Here is a 22,228-nt window from a genome sequence, read left to right on the forward strand (position 1 = left end):
CCTGCTGTAACTTTCTGGTAAGAAAACAACCTCTTCCCAGAATCACCGCACCCTGCCTCTCCCAAGCCAGTGCCGGTCTCATCTGGGATTTGGCCACCCACAAGCCCTTCTACAGCAAGTTTGGGGGCAGCGGTAGCTGCTGCAGGCACCTGCACATCTGGCCACTCTGGGCCTTTCTAAAGAGACCCTCATGGCCTAAAGTTTGGGCACCTTTGCAGAAGGCCCTCTGCTTCAGTCCTGCAAGTGGAGACAGGAAGGGTCACGTCTGTGCAGATGGAGTGACGCAATTTTCCAGTGGTTGTGGCTTCAGGCCAACAGAAGGGGAGCGGCTGCTATTAAGCCCAGAGGCAGGGCCCCTTTACTAGGCTCTGGAAGGGACCTCACAGCAGGTTCAGTTCCCAAGGCCCCACCCACCCAGCCAGCCTCAATTCAGGGGCACTTTACTCCCCAGACCCCCATTTCCTAGCTATAGAACAAAGACTAGGCTTAGGCAGGAAACACTGGGTTAGGGTTCTTTAGTAGGAGGCAGAAAAATAAATAAACCTCATAAATTCAGGTGGGAAAACAAGGCAGCCTGAGAGGGTCGCGTGGCAGGGAGTAGACCCCAGGTCTAGGCAAAGGGATCCAGGGGCAGGTGGGAGAGTGCCCAGAGGCCAGGAGGCCTGGAGGCCAGCCTCTTCGCCACACCCTCCAGGGCCCCACAGGTCTCAGCAGGCACAGGCCAGTGTGCTCAGGAAGCTTCCCCCGCAGGCACGGGTGGGACGTGAGGGGTGTGGATCCTCACTGGGGACCCAGGGGCACATCCTCAGGGACTTTCCAGGCTCTGCCTTGAGGCTGCTTCCACAGGGCAGGCTGAGATGTGGCCTGGAAGCCCAGGGTCCACACAGGGGCAGGAGGGGCTGGGTTTTTGTTTTTCCTGCCTGAACCACAGGTGCAGGAGTAGAGGTTTCAGGTGGGCAGGTCCAACCCTCCAGGACAGGGAACTGGGTTCCAGGTGGGGTGCCAGTAGCTGCAGGCCAAGGGAGGCAGAGTGGGGCTGGGTCTCCATCTCCTGCCCCCTGGTCCATATTCTTTTGCTCTCAACAAATATATGACACATATGCAGAGGTGAGGGGAAGATGGGGCGGCTGGAAGTCAGCCCAGAGAGGACTTCCGGGCCCCCGTTGGCCGAGTCGGATGGGACCTGCTTCCTGCCTGCCCTCTAGCCTGGCTGTTGGAGAGGGACGCAGCATCTGAGGAGCCTGACTCCCTGCAGCCTCAGGTGTTGGGCCCTTTCCTTCTGGGGGACGGAGCTGTGTCTAAAGGAGGGTCTGAACATCTTTGCTAAGTGCTGGTGGGCGGGCGGCCTCAGAGGCGGCTCTCCTGGGTGTCTGCGGTGGCTGTCAGTGGGTCCTGCGGGCAGGGCTCCCTGGAGGCCTCACTGGCACTCTCAGGCTTGTCCTCGGCCGCAGAGGGGAAGCTGGCCCGGAGACAGGCCCTCACTGACTCCTTCACCTCAGCCTCCAGCCCCTTCATCCTGGCCTCGAACTCCGCCAGCGCCTCCTGCTGGAACTGGAGGTACAGCAAGATCACAGGGCAGCTCAGGGCCCTTGGCCACCTCCCATCCCCGCCCCTGGGCAGTGGAACAAGGGGTGCCTGGTCCCTTCAGAGCTCCTAGGGGGCTGGGGGCGAGTGGGGCCCACCAGGGAGTCCCTCAGGAGAGGGACCAAGTCCAGAGATCTGCAGAGCATCTCATCTGTAAGGGCCTTGGGACCATGGGAACCAGCCTGTGATCCTCTGGTGAGGGATGGCAGCCCCGCTTGGTCTGACTCCTCAGGGTTTCCTGGGTACCAGGCCCCTCCTACCTGGAGCCCATCCTCGGCGGGGCTAGGGCAGCTGTCCTGTTACCTGCTTTTCCATGTCTTGGATCTGTTCCAAGCAGGCCACCTGCTTCTCCTCCAGCTTCTCCTGGTGTCGCTCCAGGGTCTCTGTCATCTGGGCAGGAGTAGGAGGCAGGGAATTGGGATGTCACAGGCTGTCAACCGGGTTGGAGTCCAGCTCTAACCCTAGCTCGTCAGTTATACGGCTTGGGACAAGTTCCTTATCCTTTGGGTCGTTTTATTGATTTTTAAAATGAGATAATAGAGCCTTCTCAATAAGAAGCACCTGGTGAGGTGCGGGGTTCAAGGTTGGGACGTGGGACACGGTAGCCTTTACTGTGTGTGGTAACCCCGGGGCAGCTTAGTTCAGTCTCAGTAGTGCTTTCCTTCCTCTTGTCCCTCCTTGGCACTGCTGGAGACCTCCCCTCGCAATCCCAGCCTCCCCTGGTCAGCTAGCCCATATGGTCCCCACCAGGAAGCTGGCTTGAGACAGACCCCTCAGGCTAGGGCCCCAGCCTCTACCCACAGGCCAGAGCCCCATGTGCACCTGCCATCCCTAGCTGTGTGCACAGCTCTGGACAGTGCCTGTCGTGAGGGAAAAGGGAGGGCCTGGGGCTACCCTTCTCGTGTGTGGAGTGTTCTAGAAGGACACACTCTTACACACCTGCTTAACAGCCTGCACCACTTCCTGGATGTGAGAGTTGTTAATCTCTCTCTTCAGCCTGGTGGTAGAATCAAAGATTTGCTTGTTTGTTTGTTTGTTTGTTTGTTTATTTATTTATTTTTACTGATTGAACCCAGAGGCATTCTACCTCCAAGCTACACCTCCCCAGTCAGTTTTTCTTACTTGGAAACAGGGTCTCACTAGGTTGCTGAGAGCCTCGATAAATTGCCAGTGCTGGCTTTGGAATTGTGGTCCTCCTGTCTCAGCTTCCCAAGCACTGGGGTTACAAGCCTGTGCCACCCTGCCTAGCTCAAGGTTTTAAGAAGGGCAGGAGGCCCCTGTGGGGAAGGGGAGGGATGAAGTCTCCTCCGGGTGTAGACAAATGAAACCGCCATCACAAGGCCAGGAACTAGCAGGGAGGCCAGCATGGGGGCCCATGGAGGACAGAAAGTGACTGGGAGCCCTGGGCCCCCCTGAGGGGACAACTTCCTCACTAAAGCACACCGCCCTCCAAGGTGTTCAGGTGGGGAGCAGAGCTGCGGGAGTAGACAGGCCGCTTCCCTAAGTGTCACATCCTGTGAGTACTTCAATTTCCTTCCACTATTTAGTGCTGTCATCTGTGTTTTGACTAAGGAGGGCATGTTCTTTTCCTCCTTTCTTTTCTTTGTTTCTTCTTTTTCTACTGCCACTACTAATTCTTCTTCTTACTGGGGTTTGAATTCAGAGGGGTTCTACCTCTTAGCTACACCCCCTAGTCTTTTTTCTTTTAATTTATTTTTAAATCTTGAAACAGGTTGTTGCTAAGTTGCCAAGGGTTTTGCTAAGCTGCTGAGGCTGGCCTTGAACCTGCCACCCTCTGTTTCAGCCTTCTGAGCACTGGGATCACAGGCATGCACCGCTATGCTGGCCTCAACATTTTCTGATCAGAGGTGGCAAAGAAAGGAACAACTTTTTCAGAGACAGACAGACAGACATCTGGGAAGCAGCTCGGGTTCCCCTTGTAGGGAGGCCCGGTCCACCTGGAAGGGCCTGCTCAGCCGGCCTCCCCCAGGGCTCACCGCTCCTGGGCCATCTTGTCCGGGGAGACCTTGGTCATGGCCTGGATGCGCGCCAGCCTCTTGGCCTCCAGCTTCTTCTTCATCTCTTTGGTGTCACTGCAGGGAAACAGGCGGGAGCAGATGTTGGGCCCAGTCCTGCCTGGGAGGCAGCCAGGCAGGCGCAGGGGCGGCAGCCTCACATCTCTGAGGTCTCCTTGAGGCTCTTCAGCTCCGCCGCCTGTCTCTCTCTGGCCAGCTCCATCATCTTAGCAGTTTGCTGGGGGGGGGAGGAAGGGTGGGCTTAGTGAGGCCTCGGCGGAGGCAGGGGCTGGGGGAGGGACTGTGCCCGCCCCACCTCAGCCACGTGCTGCTCCTTGCGTTTCAGGATGCAGCGGCACTGCTCCTCGCCCTGCTGCTGCAGCTCCTGCTCCAGCCTGTCCTTCAGCTCCTGCACTCGCGGGTCTGCGCCCTCTGGGCCTTCACCGGGAGCGCAGGTCTCCTCGCAGGGCAGGGTCCTGCGCACAGATGCAAGGGCAGGCCTGAGCTGGGGCCCGTGCCGGGCGGGGCGGGGCGGGGCGCCGCGAGGCCCGTACCTCTTCTTTCGGGACCCCTTGCCCGGGCGGAGCCGGCAGCCGGATCCCGGCGGGGGCAAGCCCAGCTCCGCCAGCTGCGCGGCCCCGCGCTGCAGCAGCTCCTCCCAGCGCCGCGCGCCGCGCCGCTCCAGCTCGCGCAGCTCCTTCTCGTGCCGCCGCTGCAGCCTCACGACGCCCTTCAGCTGGCGCAGCTCCTCGGGGCTGGCGGTCCGCGGCTCTGCCGAGGCCCGGGTGAGGCGCGCCGCGCCCAGGCCGCCCTCCCCGGCCCGCCGAGGCCCTGCCCGGGTTCATGCCTAGGATCGTGGGGCCTTACCCGCAGCTTCTTTAGGCGCCTCCTCCTTGGCCCCCCTTCCGGCTGCTGCAAGAGCAGGGGGTGGGCTGGCAGGTGCCCGGGGGCCCTCGACTCTGATGGACTCCCTGCTCCCACAGGGTCGCAGTTCCATTCCCCTCGCCCCCTGCCCCCAGTATACTTTCCCAGCCTTCAGGCTTTAGACACAGCCCTTCCCTCCCCGGGTTAAAAAATCTTGATCTTGGGAGGCCTATGGGTGTGGCGGGAGAGGCGGAGGCCCCTCCACTAGGAGGTACACCCCCAGATGCCTACCTGCTGACCCGTTGCTCCCCAGGCCAAACGCCCCATTCACCTGGCTGGCAACTGGACTCCCAGTTGGGAAGGGCCTCTGTGCAGGGAGAGCGGGTCTGAAAGGTGGCTCTAACGTCCCTCTGTTCCTGGAAGGGGACTGCCACTCTCCAGCCCTTCCACAGAGAAGGCAAAGTTCCCAGGGGTCCCTGGCAGCGCTCCCAGTGACACAGACCTCGGGCAGATCGCCCATGGCCTCCTTGAGCTTCACAGACGCCTTGTCATGGGCACTGAAGAACTTGATGGGGTTGGCCAGGGCCACAGTGAGATCTGGGAGCAAGGGCAGGACCAGCCCACTGTGCATGAGACAGACCGGGAAGGGTCCCTGTCCTCGCCCGCCGGCTTCCCCGGGCTGCCCCTCTGGCTTGAGGAGGAGGAGGAGAGGGGAGGGGACGGCTGGGGCGCCTCACAAGCTACGTGGGGCCTCCTACCTGCCCACCTGTCGGGGACATAGTCCTTCATCTCCAGGAAGACAAAGAGAGCGGGCATGGTGAGGGGCATGTTGCTTTCACTGTGCAGGCACAGGTGGTGATATCCTGTTGGACACGGTGGGCAGGGTGGTAACAGAGCCCATTTCTGCCCAGCCCTGCACACAGTCCACGCCGGAGCCTCTGACTCCAGGATCAGAGAAGCCATGGTCTGAGACCGTGCTGCACCTCCTTGGCAGTGCCACCCTGGGCAGGTTATGTAAGCCCCTGAGAACCCCCCCTACCTGTGAAATGGGACGATGGTGTCTATCTAGTGTAGTTACTGCGAGGATTTACGGGGGGATTTCTTAGAAGCCCATGGCCCATTTTAGGTACCCATGGGTATCAGCTGCTCAGGATAGTTCCAGAAAATCTTGAACATTCCGCTAGGTGGGCAGTTCCCACCTCTGCCGAGAGCCTGGAGAGGTGCGCTTCCTGGGCTAATTCTTTAGGGCTGATGACGAGGGGGCCAGCTGGGGTCTGAGGGCCTCCTCCCTGGGGTTGCTCCACCCTCCCGGTAGCCCCCTGATGCTGGCCTCGGCCTCAGACCCCATGGGAATGGTGAAGAAAGACCCCTGTCCTCACCACAGTTGAGCGCATTGATGGGGATGATGCGGTGTCCCAGAAACTTGTTGCCTTCCTCCATCACAGCCACCCTGAGGGAAGCCAGCTCAGGCATCAAGATCTGGGGAGGGTTTGGGACAGAACAGGCTGGGGAAGGCTGGGGAGCCAAGTCGCCCTTTCTGGCTCAGAAGTCTTTTTTTTTTTTTTTTTTTTTTTTTTTTTGTGGTACTGGGGATGGAACCCAGGGACATTCTACCTCCGAGCTACGTCCCTAACACTATTTTTTATTCTTTATTTTTAAACAGGGTCTCACCGAGTTGCAAAGGGCCTCGCTAAGTAGCTGAGGCTGTCTGAGAACCCCGATCCCCCGTCTCAGCCTCCCAAATCCTGGGATTACAAGCGTGCGCCACCACGCCTGGCTTTCAGAAGTCTTAGTGTCCGTGTGAGAACATGGCAGGTGTTACCAGATTTGGTGAGGACAGACAGACATATAGCACACCTTAGGCCACATACATAGACATCCTCCCAGCCTGGGCCACGGCTGGTCTCACCCTGGGAAAGGCTGAGGGGGCCCAGTGCAGACAGCCCTTAGCAGCCTTACCACCCACTTTCCAACAGGGGCAAAGGACCCCCATGATCTGTGGGACCCTGAGCCCTGAGCCGGGAGTTCACATTTCTGCCTGTAATCCTAATGTGCACACACACACACACACACACACACACACACACACGCAAGCACACACACACTACATATGCACAATCTGCTGACAAAGCATACTTCTGCAAACCAAAGTTTGGAACACTTGCAAACTTGGAACTCAGGTAGACACATGAGGAGCGGGGAAAAGGGAAGGGAAATCAAGGAGGCCCCTGTTTTTCTTCTCATCTGTAAGCAGAGGCCAACAGCTAAGGACAGACACAGCCCCTGCCCTAACCCCAGCCCCACCTTCTCAAACACAAAGGGCTCCTCCTTCCAGACAGGATTGATGGAGTTGGGGCTGGGCGACAGCTTGGTGCGATAGCGCCTCTTGGGGTCCCCTGGGAGGCCAAACAGCTCCACTTCCACATAGGTACGCACACTGCGCTCTGACAGGAACTGTCCAGAGATCACCTGGGGTGGGGCCCGGGGCAGCCAGCATCAGATCCCACCCAGGCTCTCCCCCAGGCGCCAGGGCCTCTGGTTCCCTGTAGCTGGACCTTCTCTCCAGCTCTGGGCATGGGGAGGAGGGCGCATTGCTCTAGGGTTATTGCTAAGCTGTCAGGAGCAGGTTCTTCCAGCGTCCAGGGAAGAAGCATGCCTCCCCACTCCCCTCTCCAGCTGAGGAGGGAGCCACGCCCTCCCCTGGGCCTGGGTTCCTGCTGCCCTGCTCGGCCCACTCTCTCCCCCTTCCCCCACCCCAGCTTCAGCCCATCCCCTTGGTTTCCATGGGGACAAGAGGCAGCCTCCAGTGCTGAGGAGGAGGCAGTTACCAAGGTAACTTGCTACTGCCAGAACCGGCTGGGTCTGAAGTCTTCAGGGTATGGGGAGGGGGTGGGGTAGAGGAGTGGGCTCGCGGGCCTTTCTCCTCAAGACACCAGCCCTCCCCGCCACTTGTCCACTGAGGCCTTGCCGTAATGGAAAGGGTGGTGGCGACCACCACGTCAATGCGGTCCACCGAGAAGGGGTTGAACTGCTTGTCCAGCCGGCGCATGAACTCGTGCTTGAGGAGGTAGCCACTCTGCCCGTTGAACTCGAACAGCGCCATGTTCTGCTGCATGGGCAGGTCTGAGGACAGAGGGGACCGTGAGGAGGCGGGGCCTCGGCCTGTGCCCAGCCTCTGTTTCCTACACTTCCCAGACTGTCTTGTCTTGGGAAAGGGGAGACTTGGGCGGACCACGAGGATGAGGGTTTCTGATGTCCCAGCCTATCTGCTTGGACTTTTTCATCTCTCAGGAAGGGTCCATGACCTGGGGTCCTCAGCAGCAGTGACTGACCAGGCTGCAAGCTCGCCGTGGGACTTGGGGCCGCTGGAGCGGGTGTTCCCACAAACAGCGGCCAGAGCCCAGGCCTGCCCTTGGCTACATCGTGGAGGTGGTCACACACAGGCAGCCTTGTAGGCATGAGCCGTGCATTCTCGCCCCAAGTACTCACCCCTGGGCATGCTCTCAGAGCCCAAAGGAACATCGGGCCACCAGCCTGTTCTAAAGAGCCCCCAGGGAAGGGTGAAGGGGGGATGGCCATGGCCCAGGAGAGGGCTTTCAGGGATGGAGCACCCTCACCCATCGTCTGGAAGTTGAGGGCGACCATCTGGCATCCAGCATTCCAGAACATCTGGGGCATGTAGTTGGAGGAGTCCATGCGGGTGCCCTTGGGGTAAATGCGGCTCATCTGGCGCTTGTTGTAGCTGCTCCTGAGTATAGGAGCCCGGCTCGGGCCACCTGTGCCGGGAGGACCCGACAGCCCATCCAGGGAGCCCTGTCCCACCCCAACAGGAAGTCTGGCTACCAAAGCCTCAAGGATACTCCACAAACTGCACGGAGGCCTTGGAGAGCAGGTCGTAAGCCTTGAGCTCCGTGAAGGAGGAGATGACGTAACTTCTGTTCTTCTCTGCACAGGAAGAAAGGGGGAGAGTCCACATCAGGCGGTCCCCTCCCCGGCCCTGGGGCAGCTCCTCTAACGGCAAGACGCCTCCAGCCCCGCGTTTCCGCTGAGGGTTTAGAGACCGGCCTCTGGAGGGCACGTGTGGGTAACTGCTGGGGCGACAGGTCTTCACAGTGGACAGGCACAGGGGTGGGACATGTGCCAGGATGTAGGCAACGTGCTGGCCTGTGCCCAGGGCATCAGGAACATGCTGTGCACACGCAGAGTGTGAGCTCACGCTGTGATGTGCAGAGAGAGTGAGGCGTGCAAGCAATGGCTGAATGCACGGAGGTAGTCGATGCCATGGGTGTGCCCAGGTGTAGATATGGGTTGTGAGTTCAGGGATGATGTGTTAATGTTGAAGAGGCTGAACGGTGCACAGGGGTATTCAGAGAGAGAGGCGTCCATGTTGCGCAACATGTACTGTGCCTGCATCCCGAGAAGATCACGGTAAATAGCAGTGGTGTATAAAAAGCAGAAGGGGCCACGGCGGTGGGTGTGCACGGGCGAAGCCTCATGCCCCAGGGCCAGGGCTTGAGTCTTGGGCCAGTCCCCGGATGCGGTTCCCCCCGGGAGTTACAGAACCTGCAGCAGGCTGCAGAAGCCCCAGGCAGGCCTGGCTGAGGCGACCTGTCACGACAGCCTGCCTGTTGCAGACACACTCCAGAGCACGCTATTGCTGCCAAGTTCCTCAGTACAGTACTCAGAGACGGGAGCCACTGCCACTTAAATAAGCCCTTTGCCTGACTCCTCTGCTGAGTATTTATAGACAGGGCCCCAATCCAAGGTGGGGGGCGATCTTCCTTCCTCCTACCCTAACGTCAGGCTGCTCTGGGGTGAGGACCCAGCCCACCCCCACCCCGTGCTAGCTTACGGGCAGAAAACTCGAAGGAGATGAATTTGGTCGGCTGGATGTAGTTGACAAGGCTGGACATCTCCTCGTAAGCCGTCACCTCCAGGCCCGCTGTGCCCTGGGAAGCAGAGTGGGAGGGTGGGGAAGAGGACCGGACACCCCGTGCCGCCCGCGGCCGTGGCACCGCCCGCACACCTCATCCGACTGCATCTTCTTGATTTCTTCCTCGTCCAGGTTGCCCGACTCCTCCTCTTCCACTTCCACCTCCTCCTCCAGCTCGGCCCCTTCCTCGCCAGCCCACACTGCCACACACAGACCCGTCAGCGGGCCCACGGCTCTCCTGGCCCAGAGCGCCCCCACCGCTCCTCTCCCCTCGCTTACCTGAGTCCTCCCCTGGCGGGGCACTGGACGGACAGCCGCCCTCGGCCTCCCCACCGGGCTCCTTGCTGGGGGCTGCTGGGCCGGAAAACGGGTTCTTTTTGTTCTTGATGAGGATTTTGCCCCGGAGGTCCTCCGGGCTGGGCAGAGGGACGCCTGGTTTCAGCTGTGGAGAGAGGAGAGGGTGGGCACATCTCCTCACCTGCGGGGTGCACCCCGAGCGCCCGATGCCCAGCTGCCCTCGGCTGCTTCTCTTTCGCCTCTCACCACTGCCCCGCCTGGCCCTGTTCCTCAGCAGCACACCCTCTCGCCTGCTCGCCTGTCCAGAGCAGCCTGTCCCTGGTCTGCCTGAGGTCAACCTATTTCACCCTCCGGGATTCTCCTTTGCCCTCATTTCCTCCAGGGAGCTTTCTCTGCTCCCCTAAGACCTGATCAGGACTCCCCGGCACCTCTGCAGCAGCCACTAAGAATAATGGCCTGGCCTGGCCTTCGCTAAGGCAAGAAACCTGAGGGCGGGATTGTTCCTGCTTTTTGTCACTAATATACACCAGAGTCTAGCACAGTGCCTGCCATTTGCTAGGTAAGAGGACTTCAGCCCTACAATCCAACCCAAATGGGCCTCGTGTCTTTAGAGACAGCCCTCCCCTAACCTGGCCTTCTGCCCCATGGCCTCGATGCCCACAGCAGAGTCCACTCACTGGGAACTTTTCCAGGGGCTCTGTGAGCAGCGTATCCCCAAACATCGTCCGACAGTACTCAGCCATCTTGGCCTGTTGGCGGGGTCTGCAGGGGGAGTGGGGGGGTCAGCAATTCCACTGTAGCGCCCTTGAACATCCTTTTGTGCCCTGGGTGGCCCAGTCCAGGGTCTCCAGGACGTGAGGGAGGCAGGCACACGGGCTCCAAGGACCCATGCTGAGACCTGGGGAGAGCTAGGCGAGTGAGCAGAGGCCGGTCAGCAGAGGGGTCAGATACAGGCAGGAGACTGGGGACCAGGTAGAGAACGAGGCTGAATGGGCCTAGATACGCACGAGTCCACGTGGTTTTCAAATGACAGGATAACAGGGTAGGGAGAGGTCTTGAAGGCGCTCTCTGCAATGGCTTCAATGGCTTCCTGGAGGAGGAGGGGCTCAGTGGAGAGGCCAGGCTTCGGCTGCCCCTTTTCTTACTTCCCAGGGGATGGCCTTGACACGCCTCCCGGTCCCCCCCTGGCCTGAAGCATTCAAATACACCCCTGGCCTCTCACCTTGAACAGGATGTCTGTGGTCATGGTGAAGCCGTGGGTGATGATGGGCTCCTCGTCGGGGGGCTTCCCCTTCCAGCAGTCTAGCTCCACGCAGCGGCAGCCAGACAGCAGCACCTGGCGGTACATCTCGGCCGAGGAAAGGCCTGAGAACTGGCCGGCTGAGCAGGGTGGGGCGGGGCGTCACTCAGGGCAGGCCCCCAGCGTGGTCCCATCTGCGGGCATGCGGCCATGCCGGCAGAGGACCTGGGCGGCAGCAGTGGCCCCCACCAAAGGAGAGGCCCGTGATGGGCTGCCGGGGCGCACCTGTCAGGTAGGTGTTGTGGGAGGAGTTAATGAAGTAATGGTTCAGTGGCTGCGTCATGTCGTGGTGGAGCAGCAGCTTGTCCTGGGCCAGCACACTGTTCTCCGGCCCGCAGAGAAACCAGACCATACCTTCGGGTGACAGCTGACCTGGGGACAGGGGAGGCTGTCAGGTGCGGGCCAGCTGCCAGGGTGGGACAGCACGGCGGGAGGAGGGGTTGACCAGTCCTCACCCCTCTGCATGTTGATGGCGCTGGGCTCATACTTTTCAATGAGGCCCTGCACCTGCTCTGGCCGCGCTGGTGGGAACAGCAGGGAGTTGAGCCGGGAGTCCCGCTGCTTCTGGTTGATGAACTTGGTCAGGTGGTCCTTGGTCAAGTAGGGCTTGGCCTTGGCATGGCTGCAGGCCAGAGGGAGGCGCACGGGTCAACATCCCTTTGTCCACAACTCTCTTCTCCAGTGAAGCCTCCCAAGTTCCAAAAGGGCAGATGGGAGGAAGGGGTTCCCAGCCACCACCCTTCCCCAAGAAGCTCACTAGGAAGTGAAGATCTCATCTATTTCTGGCCGAGGACAGAGGTTCATGAGGAAACTCTTGTACACAGATTCGGGGAAGTCCTCAGGGTTGATAGCATCATTCTGGGGGAAGAGTCGCCTTGTCAGCCCTGCCCTCACCTCTCAGAGCTAAGACCAGCTCTGGGCGAGGGGCCGTGAGGAGGAGAGTTCAAGGCTGGCACCCCAAGTGCTCACTTCCCAAGGCCTGAGCGCTGAGCGCCGATCAGAGACCATGCTTAGTCGTTCACTCTGAGTTTTGGACAATGGCTAGTTTCTTGGCTGAAACAGAATTGGAACTAAGAATGACCAGACGTGGAGGAAAAGAGGTCAGAGTGAGTAGGGCTGCTTTCCAGATCAGGGGGTTACCTTTTTTTTTAGTTTGTTTGTTTTTATTTTCTTTTCTTTTCCTTTTTTTGGTGGTACTGGGGTTCCCGGAAGCCCTTCTACCTCCGGGCTACACTCCCAGACCTATTTTTACATTTTTATTTGGAAACAGGGTCTCCTAAGCCAGCGCGCGGCTGGCTTCGAACCTGCGCGATCCTCCTGTCTCTGCCTCCCAAGCGCGGGGATTACAAGCGTGCGCCACCACACCCGGCTTTTTTTTTTTTTTTTTGAAGGACAATTTTTCAAAATGAAGTAGTTTGAATATAAACATATACATACCTAACAACAGAGCCCTAGAATTCAAGAAGCAAAAAAAAAAAAAAAAAAAAAAGAATTGAGGGGAGAATTAGATAATTCAGTGATAATAATTGGAATTGCCAAAAGCATAAGGAAAAGAACATAAATCAAACTTCATTAAAATTTAAAACTTTTATCTGGGCATGGTGGTGCACACTTGTAACCCCAGTTCTTGGGAGTCTGAGACAGGAGAATTGCATATTCACTGCCAGCCTCAGCAATTTAGTGAGGCCCTCTACAACTTAGTGAGACCCTGTTTCAAAATAAAGAATAAAAAGTTGGGCTAGGGGTGGAGCACAGAGGTAGAATGCCCTGGGTTCAATCCCCAACCACACACAAAAAATAAAATAAAAATAGTTTAAGACTTTTGTGCTCCAGGGTAGGTATGGTGGCACACATCTGTAATGCCAGGACTTGGGAAGCCGAGACAGGAGGATTGCAGGTTTGAGGCCAGCCTCAGCAAGTGGTGAGACTCTCATCAACCTAGCAAGACCGTCTCAAAGTAAAAATAAAATAGGGCCGGGAATATAACTTAGAGGTACGGAAGTAGTACTGGTTCCGTCCCCAGTGCTACCAAAACAAACAAAGTTTGGGCTCCAGGGGACACTACTGAGAAAATGACAAGACAACTCACAGGATGGGATAAAGTAATTGTGAGTGCAATATTTGATAAGGGATAACTCAACAATCAAAAGCCCAATTGAAAGCTGGACAATGGAACTGAATAGATATTTCTGCAAGGGAGATAGACAAAAGACCCACATGTACATGGAAAGAGGCTCAGGGTCATTAGTCACTGGGGAAATGCAAATGAAAACCACAATGAGATACCGCTCACTCCCACTAGGATGGCTTAAATAAAAGTAACTGTGTTGGTGGGATGTGGAAAAATTGGAACCCTGGCACAATGCTGGTGGGACTGTAAAACGGTACAGTCACTTTAGATAACAGTCTGGCAGTTCCTCAAAATGCTAAATAAAGTTATCACGTGACCCAACAATTTTACCCATATGTATATATCCAAGATATATATACTGAAAACATATCCACCTAAAATCATGTACACACGTTTATAGCAGTATTGTGCGTGATAGCCAAAAAAGTGAAAAAAGACTTTTTTAACAACCGATGAACAGAAAAAAATGTGTTATAGCCATATAATGGAATATGATTCTACAATAAAAAGTATGAAGTAAGCCGGGCGTGGTGGCGCACGCTTGTAATCCCAGCATTCGGGAGGCTGAGACCGGAGGATCACGGTTCGCAGACAGCCTCAGCTACTTAGACCTCTGCAACTCACTGAGACCTGGTTTCAAAATAAAGAATAAAAAATAGGGCAGGGGGTGTAGCTCGGAGTTCAAATGCCCCTGGGTTCCATCCCCAGACCCGCAAAAAAAAAAAAGAGTAAAAAATAGGACTGGGGGTGTAACTTGGGGGTACAATGCCCCTGGGTTCCATCCCCAGTACCACAAAAAAAAAAAAGTATGAAGCACTAATACTGATACATGTCACAACATGGATGAACCTGGAAAACCGTAAGCCCGACGTCAGTACACATATTGTATGGTTCCATTTACGTGAAATGTTCAAAATAGGCAATCAATAGAAATTGAAATAGAAAAATCAGTGGTGTTCCAAAATTCTGTGCCTTTGTATTCCCCAGATCTCCACTCCCCCCCAAAATTAATGTCTTCCAGGACCACACTGGAAGGCCAGCATCGGCCTTCGTTTGGAGCAGAGAGTTTGAGCAGGAGAGCCTCTACTGGACACAGGAAAGCAGGTAAATAAGGAGGATACAGCTGAGGAGGCAGGAGAAAAGGAGGATGGCTGAGCTGGCCCCGGCAAGCATCGTGGGCTGTCGGGACCCCTCCTCCACCCTCTTCCATCCAGTATGACTGAGTGCACCTGGGGTCACCAACTCTGTAGTGCTGAGGCAGCCAGTGGGGCCTCAGTTTTATTAATTTATAATGCTCTTCTTCTTATGAAGAGAAAATATTCCATGGGGCGCATGTGGTGACTTACACAAGGGCACCGGCCAAGTGGACAGCGGCCTGAGATCCACTCCCTTGGCCAGGTTTGAAACCCTGGCTTAAGGCCATAGCTGCCCAGAGGGGTTTCTTTATGGTAATTTACAGAAGACACCTCATGGGGTGGCTCTGCTTACAACTTGTAATTAAAACTGAATTACTTAATTAAAAAGAAAGATGAACATACTCTTCTCTATTGAGCTGAAGTCTGTCCTGGCAGCTTCCATCCTTGGTCCTGTGCCCCACACCCTGCAGAACCAGACCCTTCCTGCAGCTGTCAGGTCCCTGCAATGGCCTCCCTCCCTGCTGACCTCATCTCACTCCTCCAGGAAAAAACATTCTCAGTTCCCAGTCCCCAGGCTAGAACGCACGGCCATTTCTGCTGCTGCCTCCCACACGGTCCAGCAAGCACTGGCTCACCATCTGCCAGCCGGCCAGGGGCACGGGATGCCAAGCCCCTGCTCTGAGCCCAGCTCCCCACCCTCCTTGCGCCGGTCCCACCCCTGTGCCTGGCATCAGTAGCCTCGATGTTCACTGGCTTTGGGTCTGCCGTGGCATTTCTGCCCTCCCCATCCATCACCATTTCTAGCCAAGTGGCTCTCTGGTGGGAGCAAGAACTCTGCGAGTGGGCCGGGGTGGAGATGCCCACCTTGCCTTTGGAGAGGTGGCAGGCACTGAGAGCGGCTTCCACTCGCTTACGGTCAGCAGGAAACATCTGGAAAAAACTGAAGGGGCAGAGAGAAGCCATGCCCAGGGAGGGAAGGCTGGGGAGCTGGGTAGGAGTTTAGGGAGGCCGTCGGGGTGACTCACTTCTTCACAGGGATCTTCCCCTCGGGGTTCAGCTGCATCTTGAGTTTCACCAGGCTGGGGGTGGGTAGAGGCAACAGTCACGGCCGGGTCTGGCATGCCTGGCCCATGGGCTAAAGCCGGGCGGGCAGACACTTACATTTTGTCCAGGAAGGTGCTACGGGGAGCGTTGGACGTCAGTGGGTGCTTGGCCAGAGCCAGTATATCTTCTGCCCAGTCCTGCAGGGCCACAGAGTCCAGCGGTCAGGCCCTGACCCCGGGGTGGCCCTGAATACCCTGCAGCTCGGGCCTGCGTCTCTTAGAAAGTACAGGCAATTGCAGGTGCCAAGACCTGCCAGGGCCCCCGTGCACCTTGCCCACATTCTCTTTGTAGGACACGAAGTTGTGGAAGGTGAGGTCCACCATGTCGGGGCCGGACACCACGGTGAGTGTCTTCAGCAGAAAGTGGTTGTCTGGAAAGTCCATGTTGAAGACGTCCCGCAGCTTCTGGCTCTGTGGCAGGTGGCGACAGGGTGAGGTCAGAGGTGTGCTCTCATCACCCAGCCCATCCCAGAGCTGGAGTCAGCGCTGCCCCGTGGCTGGCAGCAGCAGCTCGGGGAGGAGAGGCCCGCAGGAGACGGTAGCCAGGGCGGCGGGGCCGGGGGCCCATGTGTTTTATTCCCCACTTGTTTTGAAGATGGATTCTTAGCTTCCAGCTAGGGAATCCTCTTTCCACCAATCCCTTCCTCCAATTTTCCTATAGCATTAGGCAAATCTATACTGCCCATGCAAACCAGTAGGGGATGGGGTGTGAGCGACACCTCCCAGGCAGTCTGGGGTGCTCTGGGAGCAGGAGCTGGCCCCTCTTCCCACACCTTGCCCCCTTGGCTCACTGTGTCCAGTTCCCCAGCTCAGAGCCCAGGCGAGCCTTGAGGCAGCCCTGCCCTGTCCTTGCCTCAGCTGGGATCTTTATTGCCCAGCCCAGGAGTTATTCCCTTTGTTCCAGCGACCAGGCTGCCCACCCCACAGGGTCCTCATCCTACGGGTCTGCTGGCTGTGCTGAGCCCGGGCTGCTCTGGCCCACCTACCTTGGGTATCTTGGCAAACTTCCCAAAGCGGGTATCTCGGATGCTAGTGATATCCAGAAATTCCAGCTCCTGGAGGAGGGGCAGGGTTTCCCAGTGAGAGCAAAGAAGGGATGTGGAACAAACAGGTCAGATCGAGGATGAAGAACAGGGAGCAGAAAGCTTCCATAAGCCTTGGGTAAATCTTGGCCCACTACCCTCTCTAGGCGCCAAGACTGCCTGGGGCCACCCAGACTCTGATCTTCCATGCCTACCAGCCGAATCCTCCCTACTCATAAAGACCCTCCTCCTCTCTTCCTCTCAGTTGACCTCTTTCCCACAAAAGTAATGACCTATAGCATCTCCTCCACCATCCTGGGGTCGCCCAAGCTCCTGTCCCTTTCTTTTGTCCAGCTGCTGGGACTGTTCTCTGAGCCTTCAAGTAACCCAGAGCCAGGGGAGGAGCACTGCCCTTCAGCAGCAGCTCTTTGTACTTTTCCTCTCTCTACAAGGGATGCCAAATCTGGAGCCACTGGCCCCAGGCAGCCATGAGTTAGATGGACTGCATTCCTCCTCCCAGATCAAAAGCTCTGCCTGCAAGAGAACCCCCAGATCCACCCAAACAGGCCATTCCCCACTGCCCAGCATCCCCGCCGCAGCCCCACCCCATCCAGAGTCCGGTCAGCCTGGATAAACCAGAGGTGGGTTGTCTCACCTTACTCTGATACGTCCAGTATAAGTAATAGCCCTTGGGATCCACACGGAGGATAACGGGGGAGGCCACTGCAGTTTCCTGCAGAGATAAGAGGTCAGCGGTCTGCTCCGAGACCTCAGGCCAAGCATCCTTGGCCCAGGCCAAGGGCTTCAGCACTCATTCATCCAGGAATCTGAAGCATCCACCTTTGAGCATCCCCGCTCTTCACTCTTTGTCTTCTAGAGTGAAGAGCAGGGAGGGCTGGAGGACGAGAGATGGCATTCCTGAAGGAAATGAGGTCTCTAAGCCTCCAGTCGAGATTTTTTTCTCTAGACCCCAAACAAGGTCTTGCCTCCCATCTCACCATGTTGTCAAGGCTCCTGGCTCCACCAAAGGGGTAGAAGAGAATGCTAGGGTCTGAGTTTCCCTGCTATCCCAACACCTCAGCACAGTGACAGCCCAAGCTCCTGAGCCCAGGGCCAAGGCCCTGCGCCATACAGCTGCTACCTAACTCTTCCCACGCCCCGTCCTCCCTCCACGAAGCCTCCATCTGAAACACCCAGCTACCCCCAATCACCAAGAACCTTCCCACGTCCAAGCCGAAGGACATGAACCTCTTCCACCTAAATACCTTCAACGGCCGGTCCACACCTCACACCTTGGGAAAAGCCTTCCCTGAAGCTACTGTAACAGTCGGAATGTTCACAGACCTAGAAGCACATCTGGGGAACCCTGGGGAGCTCATGGGTTGAGGGCAGTCAGCCTGATCTAGACCGGAAGCTCAGCGCTGAGCGTTCAAGCCTGGGGTTTGCTGGATGATCAAATGGGTGAATGAATGAAGGAGCTCGCCTTCTGAATTCCTGTCCCACACACAGAACACACAGGCTGCTTTTATTTGAGTGGTCTTTGTATGTATATATAAAACACAATATTCAAACTAAAGTTGCCTGAAGCCGGGCATGGTGGCGCACGCGTGTCATCCCAGCATCTGGAAGGCTGAGACAAGAGGATCATGGTTCGCGGACAGCCTCAGCTACTACTTAGCGAGGCCCTTTGCAACTCGGTGAGACCCTGTTTCAAAATAAAGAATAGAAAATAGGGCTGGGGATGTAGCTTGGAGGTAGAATGCTCCTGGGTTCCCATCCCCAGTACTACCAAAAAAGAAAATAAAAATTAAAGTTTCCATCAAGGCATGATAGTTGCTGCAGACCAAATCACACTAAACTCAGAATTTACAGAGGAAATGATCAAAGAAATGTTCTCAGGTCAGAGGCATTTATTGTGTGAAGAAGCCAGTTTTGGAAAGAACAGTGTTGCGAACCCTCTTCCCTTCACTCCACAAGGAGGGTCGCGGTGTCTAGGGAGAGGTTTCAGCAGCTGTGAGCCCTGCACCTGTGGGCATGAGGGACTGGGGCTGGCCTCGCCTGGGAGATCCAGTAGGCATCCCATGTGCTGTCTACACGACAGAGCAGAGATGCGGTGTGCTGCATGAGCCGCGGCCGTGAGTGCACGCCTATCTCTAGTCTAGAGAGTGTCCTTGGGGAGAGGGGAAAAAGGGCCCAAATCACAGCAGCTGAAGCAATAATTGCCAGTGACCACCTGAAATACAGATGTCAAGAGACCTCAAGTGGAAGAGCCCCCGTTCTGGAGGGAGGGTTTCCCAAGAATCATGGAAAATGGTCTGCCAGAGAAAGGATAAACTAAGCCTCTGCCAAACTCAGAAAGTCGGAGCCAGTTTATGACAGTACTTATCCGAGAAAGAACTTTGTGACCCCTTCCCCACCCACCTCCCGCCACCACCCCTGGGGCCTGGGGGAGGGGGAGAGACTCAATACACGCTCTTTCTAGAGGACCTGCCGCGCCCCTCAAAACAGTCCTGGATGGAGGAGGGCAAGATGCCGTGCTAAAGCAAGGTTGATTCTAAGTAATTTCTGAAATAGGACCTGGTTTTGTGATTATCCAGGGTGAAAGAAGTCGCTTGCTGAGTTTGCTCGATAGATAGGAGGAGAGGGCCTCCCTCTGACAAGGCGTCATGGGGGGCTGTGGGATACTAACCAGGTCAGGATCTGATTCCATCTGTGTGCTGTGTTATTCAGTGTGACACAACGTATACACCCCTGTCATCTACACAGGTCTGAAAGCCACCCGAGAGCAGAACCCGTCACACGGGCGTGCGTGCCTCGTGACTAGGCTTAGGGTGGCCGGCTCATGCAAGCCGGGCCCAGGGAATATGTGGCGGCCCACCGTGGGGAGGTGCAGGAGACGCCGAGGCCCACAAGTTGGGGGCCACATAGCATGCCCCCCACCCCCGTCTAGTGTTCCTCGGCCCACGCAGGTGATACGCTGTGCCCAGAGGAACCGAGAGAGGCCACGTCACTTTCCACTGTGAGCCACTTCCCTCGTTCCACAGGTCCCTGGGACATGCCTCGGCCACGCTATCACTGGGCCACAGCGCTCCTGGGGAAACGGAAAGTGTCTCAGCAGAGGGCCCTTCCCCATACTCAGCCAGAGTCCTCAGCCCAGCCCAGCCCTGAGGAGCCTGGCCGCAGACCCTCCCACCCGTGGGAGGGGCCAGCCCTGGGGCCCCATTTCATCTGCAGAGACTCCATTTCTCTTCCTGGGACCAACCTGGCACTCTCAAACTGGCCAGCCCAGCAGCCTCTCCTCCCTGAAGAAGGGTCTCCATATTGTTCTCCCTAACCAAGAGAACCCAGGCCTACAGCAATGTTCCCAGGGTCAGGAGGACCAGAGTCTGGGGAGCAGTTTAGGAAGTGGCACAGTGGAGGGGGGGTACAGCAGGAGGCGCCCTCCCCTCCCCTCCCCTTCCCGGCAGACAGGCTGGCTGGCGGCATGGAGAGAGGCTTGAGACCAGTGAGAGAAAGCAGAAGTCCTGTAGTTCCTTCCCAGGCCCTGGGTTCAGGGGCCTCTCAGGGCTCCCTCCACAGCAGCTCAAGGGATAGCAGAGCTTCCCGGAAACAGGGGTAAAGAGTGGGGCTCTGGACCCCCCGCTGGAGCAGGAGCAGGGTGTCTGCGGGGGGCTGGCTTACTTCTCCTGGCCCTGTGTCAGCTCTGGGCCACACTCTCCTCTCATTAATGCCAAGGTCAGTAGCAACAAGCCCTGATCTTCTAGGGCAGGATTTGGGGAGGATGGACTGACGCAAAGAAACTATCTCCCATGCGCCCCTAGGCAGCCCACCTCCTCCTCTCCCTCCTAGACACTGAGGCTCGGCCCAGCCCCCAGAGGCAGGCACCCTCACCCCAGGCTTGTTTATCCAGGGAATTGTGTCAGCTGCCTGGCCAAGCCACATGGGCGCCTGGGTCCCAGGAGACATAAACCAACACTCTGCCTACAAAGCCCTCTAGCAGCCAGGCCCTGCCGCCCCGCGCCCCAGCAGCCCAGGTCCCTGCCCTACTCACGTCATCCCATTTGATGAACCGCTCCCCTTGGCTCAGATAGGCCTTCACTGTGGGAGACTGCAGGGCAGAGTTGAGCAGGGACATGGTACCAAGAGTCCTCTTTGGAGAGCTGGGCAGAGAGGCTGGCAGGAGGAAGGAAGAAGAGCCGCCCAGAGCCGGTCTGGAAGTCTGGGTGCTCTTATACCCCAGGGGTGGCAGCGGCTGGGTGCAGGGCTCAGAGCTCGGCCAGAGGCCAATCTGTCTTGTAAATCAGCCTCCTCCCGCCCGCCCGCTGCAGCGGGGGACTGCAGTCATGTCTCCTGGCTCCCCTCCTGGAAGCCCCCGCCCTCACCCTGTGCCCCAGCACTTCCTGCTCAGGGCTTCCCTTTCTGTGGGCTCAGAACTGAGGCCGGTCATGGGGTCTGGTCGCCTTGGACCCACGGCCTCGCGGTCCCCACAGCAGTCCTCGGTCAGATTTGGCCCAGGGGATGGGACAAGAGAAACAGGGAGACCTGGAGCGGACACTGTCGGCCGGAGCGGGCCCTGTGAGGTGTTCTAATGGGGGGGGGGCTCTGCAGGGATATGTCCCCAGAAGAGGGGGTGATCACCCTGAAATGGGAGGTGGGGATGGAGACGGGGCCCAGCTGGGATTGAGTGTGCTGAGTATTTTGAATAAGCAAAGTTAGCAGAACACCCAGCTCTGCTTTCTCGATACTTCCGCCCCATGGAAATGAGAGTCAGGTGAGGCAATCGCACCCCCACATGACCGTCTCTCTAGCCCTTGCCCGGCCTGGACTGCCGCTGGCCACACCACCCCTCACAGCCTGAAGCTGCCCTCTGAGCGCTGCCCCCAGGAGCCTCCCTCTGCTCCATACCCAGGGCCCTGGGGTGAGACCAGGCAGGACGGCTCCACCGCAGGCCCACTTGGGGTGCGTGACCCTCACATTGTCCCTGTCCCAGGGAGCCCAGTGCTGGCCCAGCTCAGCCCCAGGCCACTTCCTCTTGCCTAACCCACCCCTCTTATCACCCCCTGGTCGCAGGGAGCTCTACCCAGGACTTCCTTCCCCTCTCGGGGCCTGGCTTTCTGCCCCAGGTCCCACCAGGGCCTCCGTGCCACCCCTGAGAACTGTGAGAGCCTCGGTTCTGGAACTGCCTCTGCAGGTCAGGGACAGCGCAGGAGGGTTGGGCGGAGGGAGGCACTTCAGAGAAAATTAAGAGGTAGTTAACCTTCTTGGGGCGGGTAGTGCAAAGGAGATTCCTACCACAAAAGTGATCCCAGAAAAGCAATTCTAAGACCAGAGAGATGGAGCCTGGAGTAAGGGCTAGCTGAGCCTCTCAGAAATTCCTGCAGATGACAGGGAGTCTCTCTTCTGCTCTCTCTAGCATTGGGCCCTCCTGGGGCCCCTCTGGCAGCCCCCCCCACTTCTCTTTCTCTCCCTGGGATCAGGTTCCCTCTGTTTGAATGAGTTTTGCAAAGGAAATCCCTGCCCCTTCCTAGAGCCCCTGCACCTGTCACCTGCTGCGGATCTGGCCCCAGCATCAAGTCCCTCCCTCTCATCTGCCTGGCAGCCATCAGCCCCTCTCCTCTGTGGGCCTGGAGAGCAGCCCTCCCTCTCCGTCCCCCTGCAGAGGAGGAGGGACAGCTCCTCTCCTCTTTCAAGGATTTCAGGGCTCTTCACTCTGGTCCTTTCAAGCTCAGGCCCTGAGTCCATAGAACAAAGCCTCTGCATCTTTGCCCAGTAATGGCAACTTCACTTCAGTGGGAGCCTGTCCTCTCCTGCCCACATCCTGACCTCCTGCAAAGCTAAAACTA

General features: G+C 57.4%; 1 protein-coding gene across 3 annotated transcripts; it reads right to left on the reverse strand.

Annotated features, from left to right (window-relative positions):
* Positions 1-1,347: 1,347 nt before the first annotated feature.
* PLCB2 (phospholipase C beta 2) lies at positions 1,348-20,520 on the reverse strand (the record flags this gene model as incomplete). 3 transcript variants are annotated; one of them, XM_080707856.1, is made up of 32 exons in its annotated part: positions 1,348-1,551; positions 1,888-1,974; positions 2,524-2,581; positions 3,582-3,677; positions 3,761-3,837; positions 3,916-4,075; positions 4,154-4,370; positions 4,467-4,511; positions 4,755-4,830; positions 4,966-5,060; positions 5,222-5,326; positions 5,843-5,942; positions 6,768-6,932; positions 7,432-7,586; positions 8,081-8,205; positions 8,324-8,408; positions 9,316-9,412; positions 9,490-9,596; positions 9,676-9,838; positions 10,371-10,455; positions 10,701-10,783; positions 10,916-11,073; positions 11,219-11,365; positions 11,449-11,615; positions 11,751-11,851; positions 15,125-15,200; positions 15,286-15,339; positions 15,422-15,501; positions 15,634-15,774; positions 16,350-16,418; positions 17,041-17,118; positions 20,437-20,520. In XM_080707856.1, the coding sequence occupies 32 exons, from the start codon at positions 20,518-20,520 to the stop codon at positions 1,348-1,350; spliced, it is 3,540 nt and encodes a 1,179-aa protein (XP_080563982.1). The 3 variants fall into 3 exon arrangements, with proteins under 3 accessions (XP_080563982.1, XP_080563983.1, XP_080563981.1); XM_080707857.1 differs by lacking the exon at positions 4,467-4,511; XM_080707855.1 differs by lacking the exon at positions 4,467-4,511 and having other exon boundaries at positions 4,154-4,430.
* Positions 20,521-22,228: the final 1,708 nt, after the last annotated feature.

Source organism: Muscardinus avellanarius (assembly GCF_963383645.1).
Source record: "Muscardinus avellanarius genome assembly, chromosome: 12".
Classification (NCBI taxonomy): Eukaryota; Metazoa; Chordata; class Mammalia; order Rodentia; family Gliridae; genus Muscardinus; species Muscardinus avellanarius.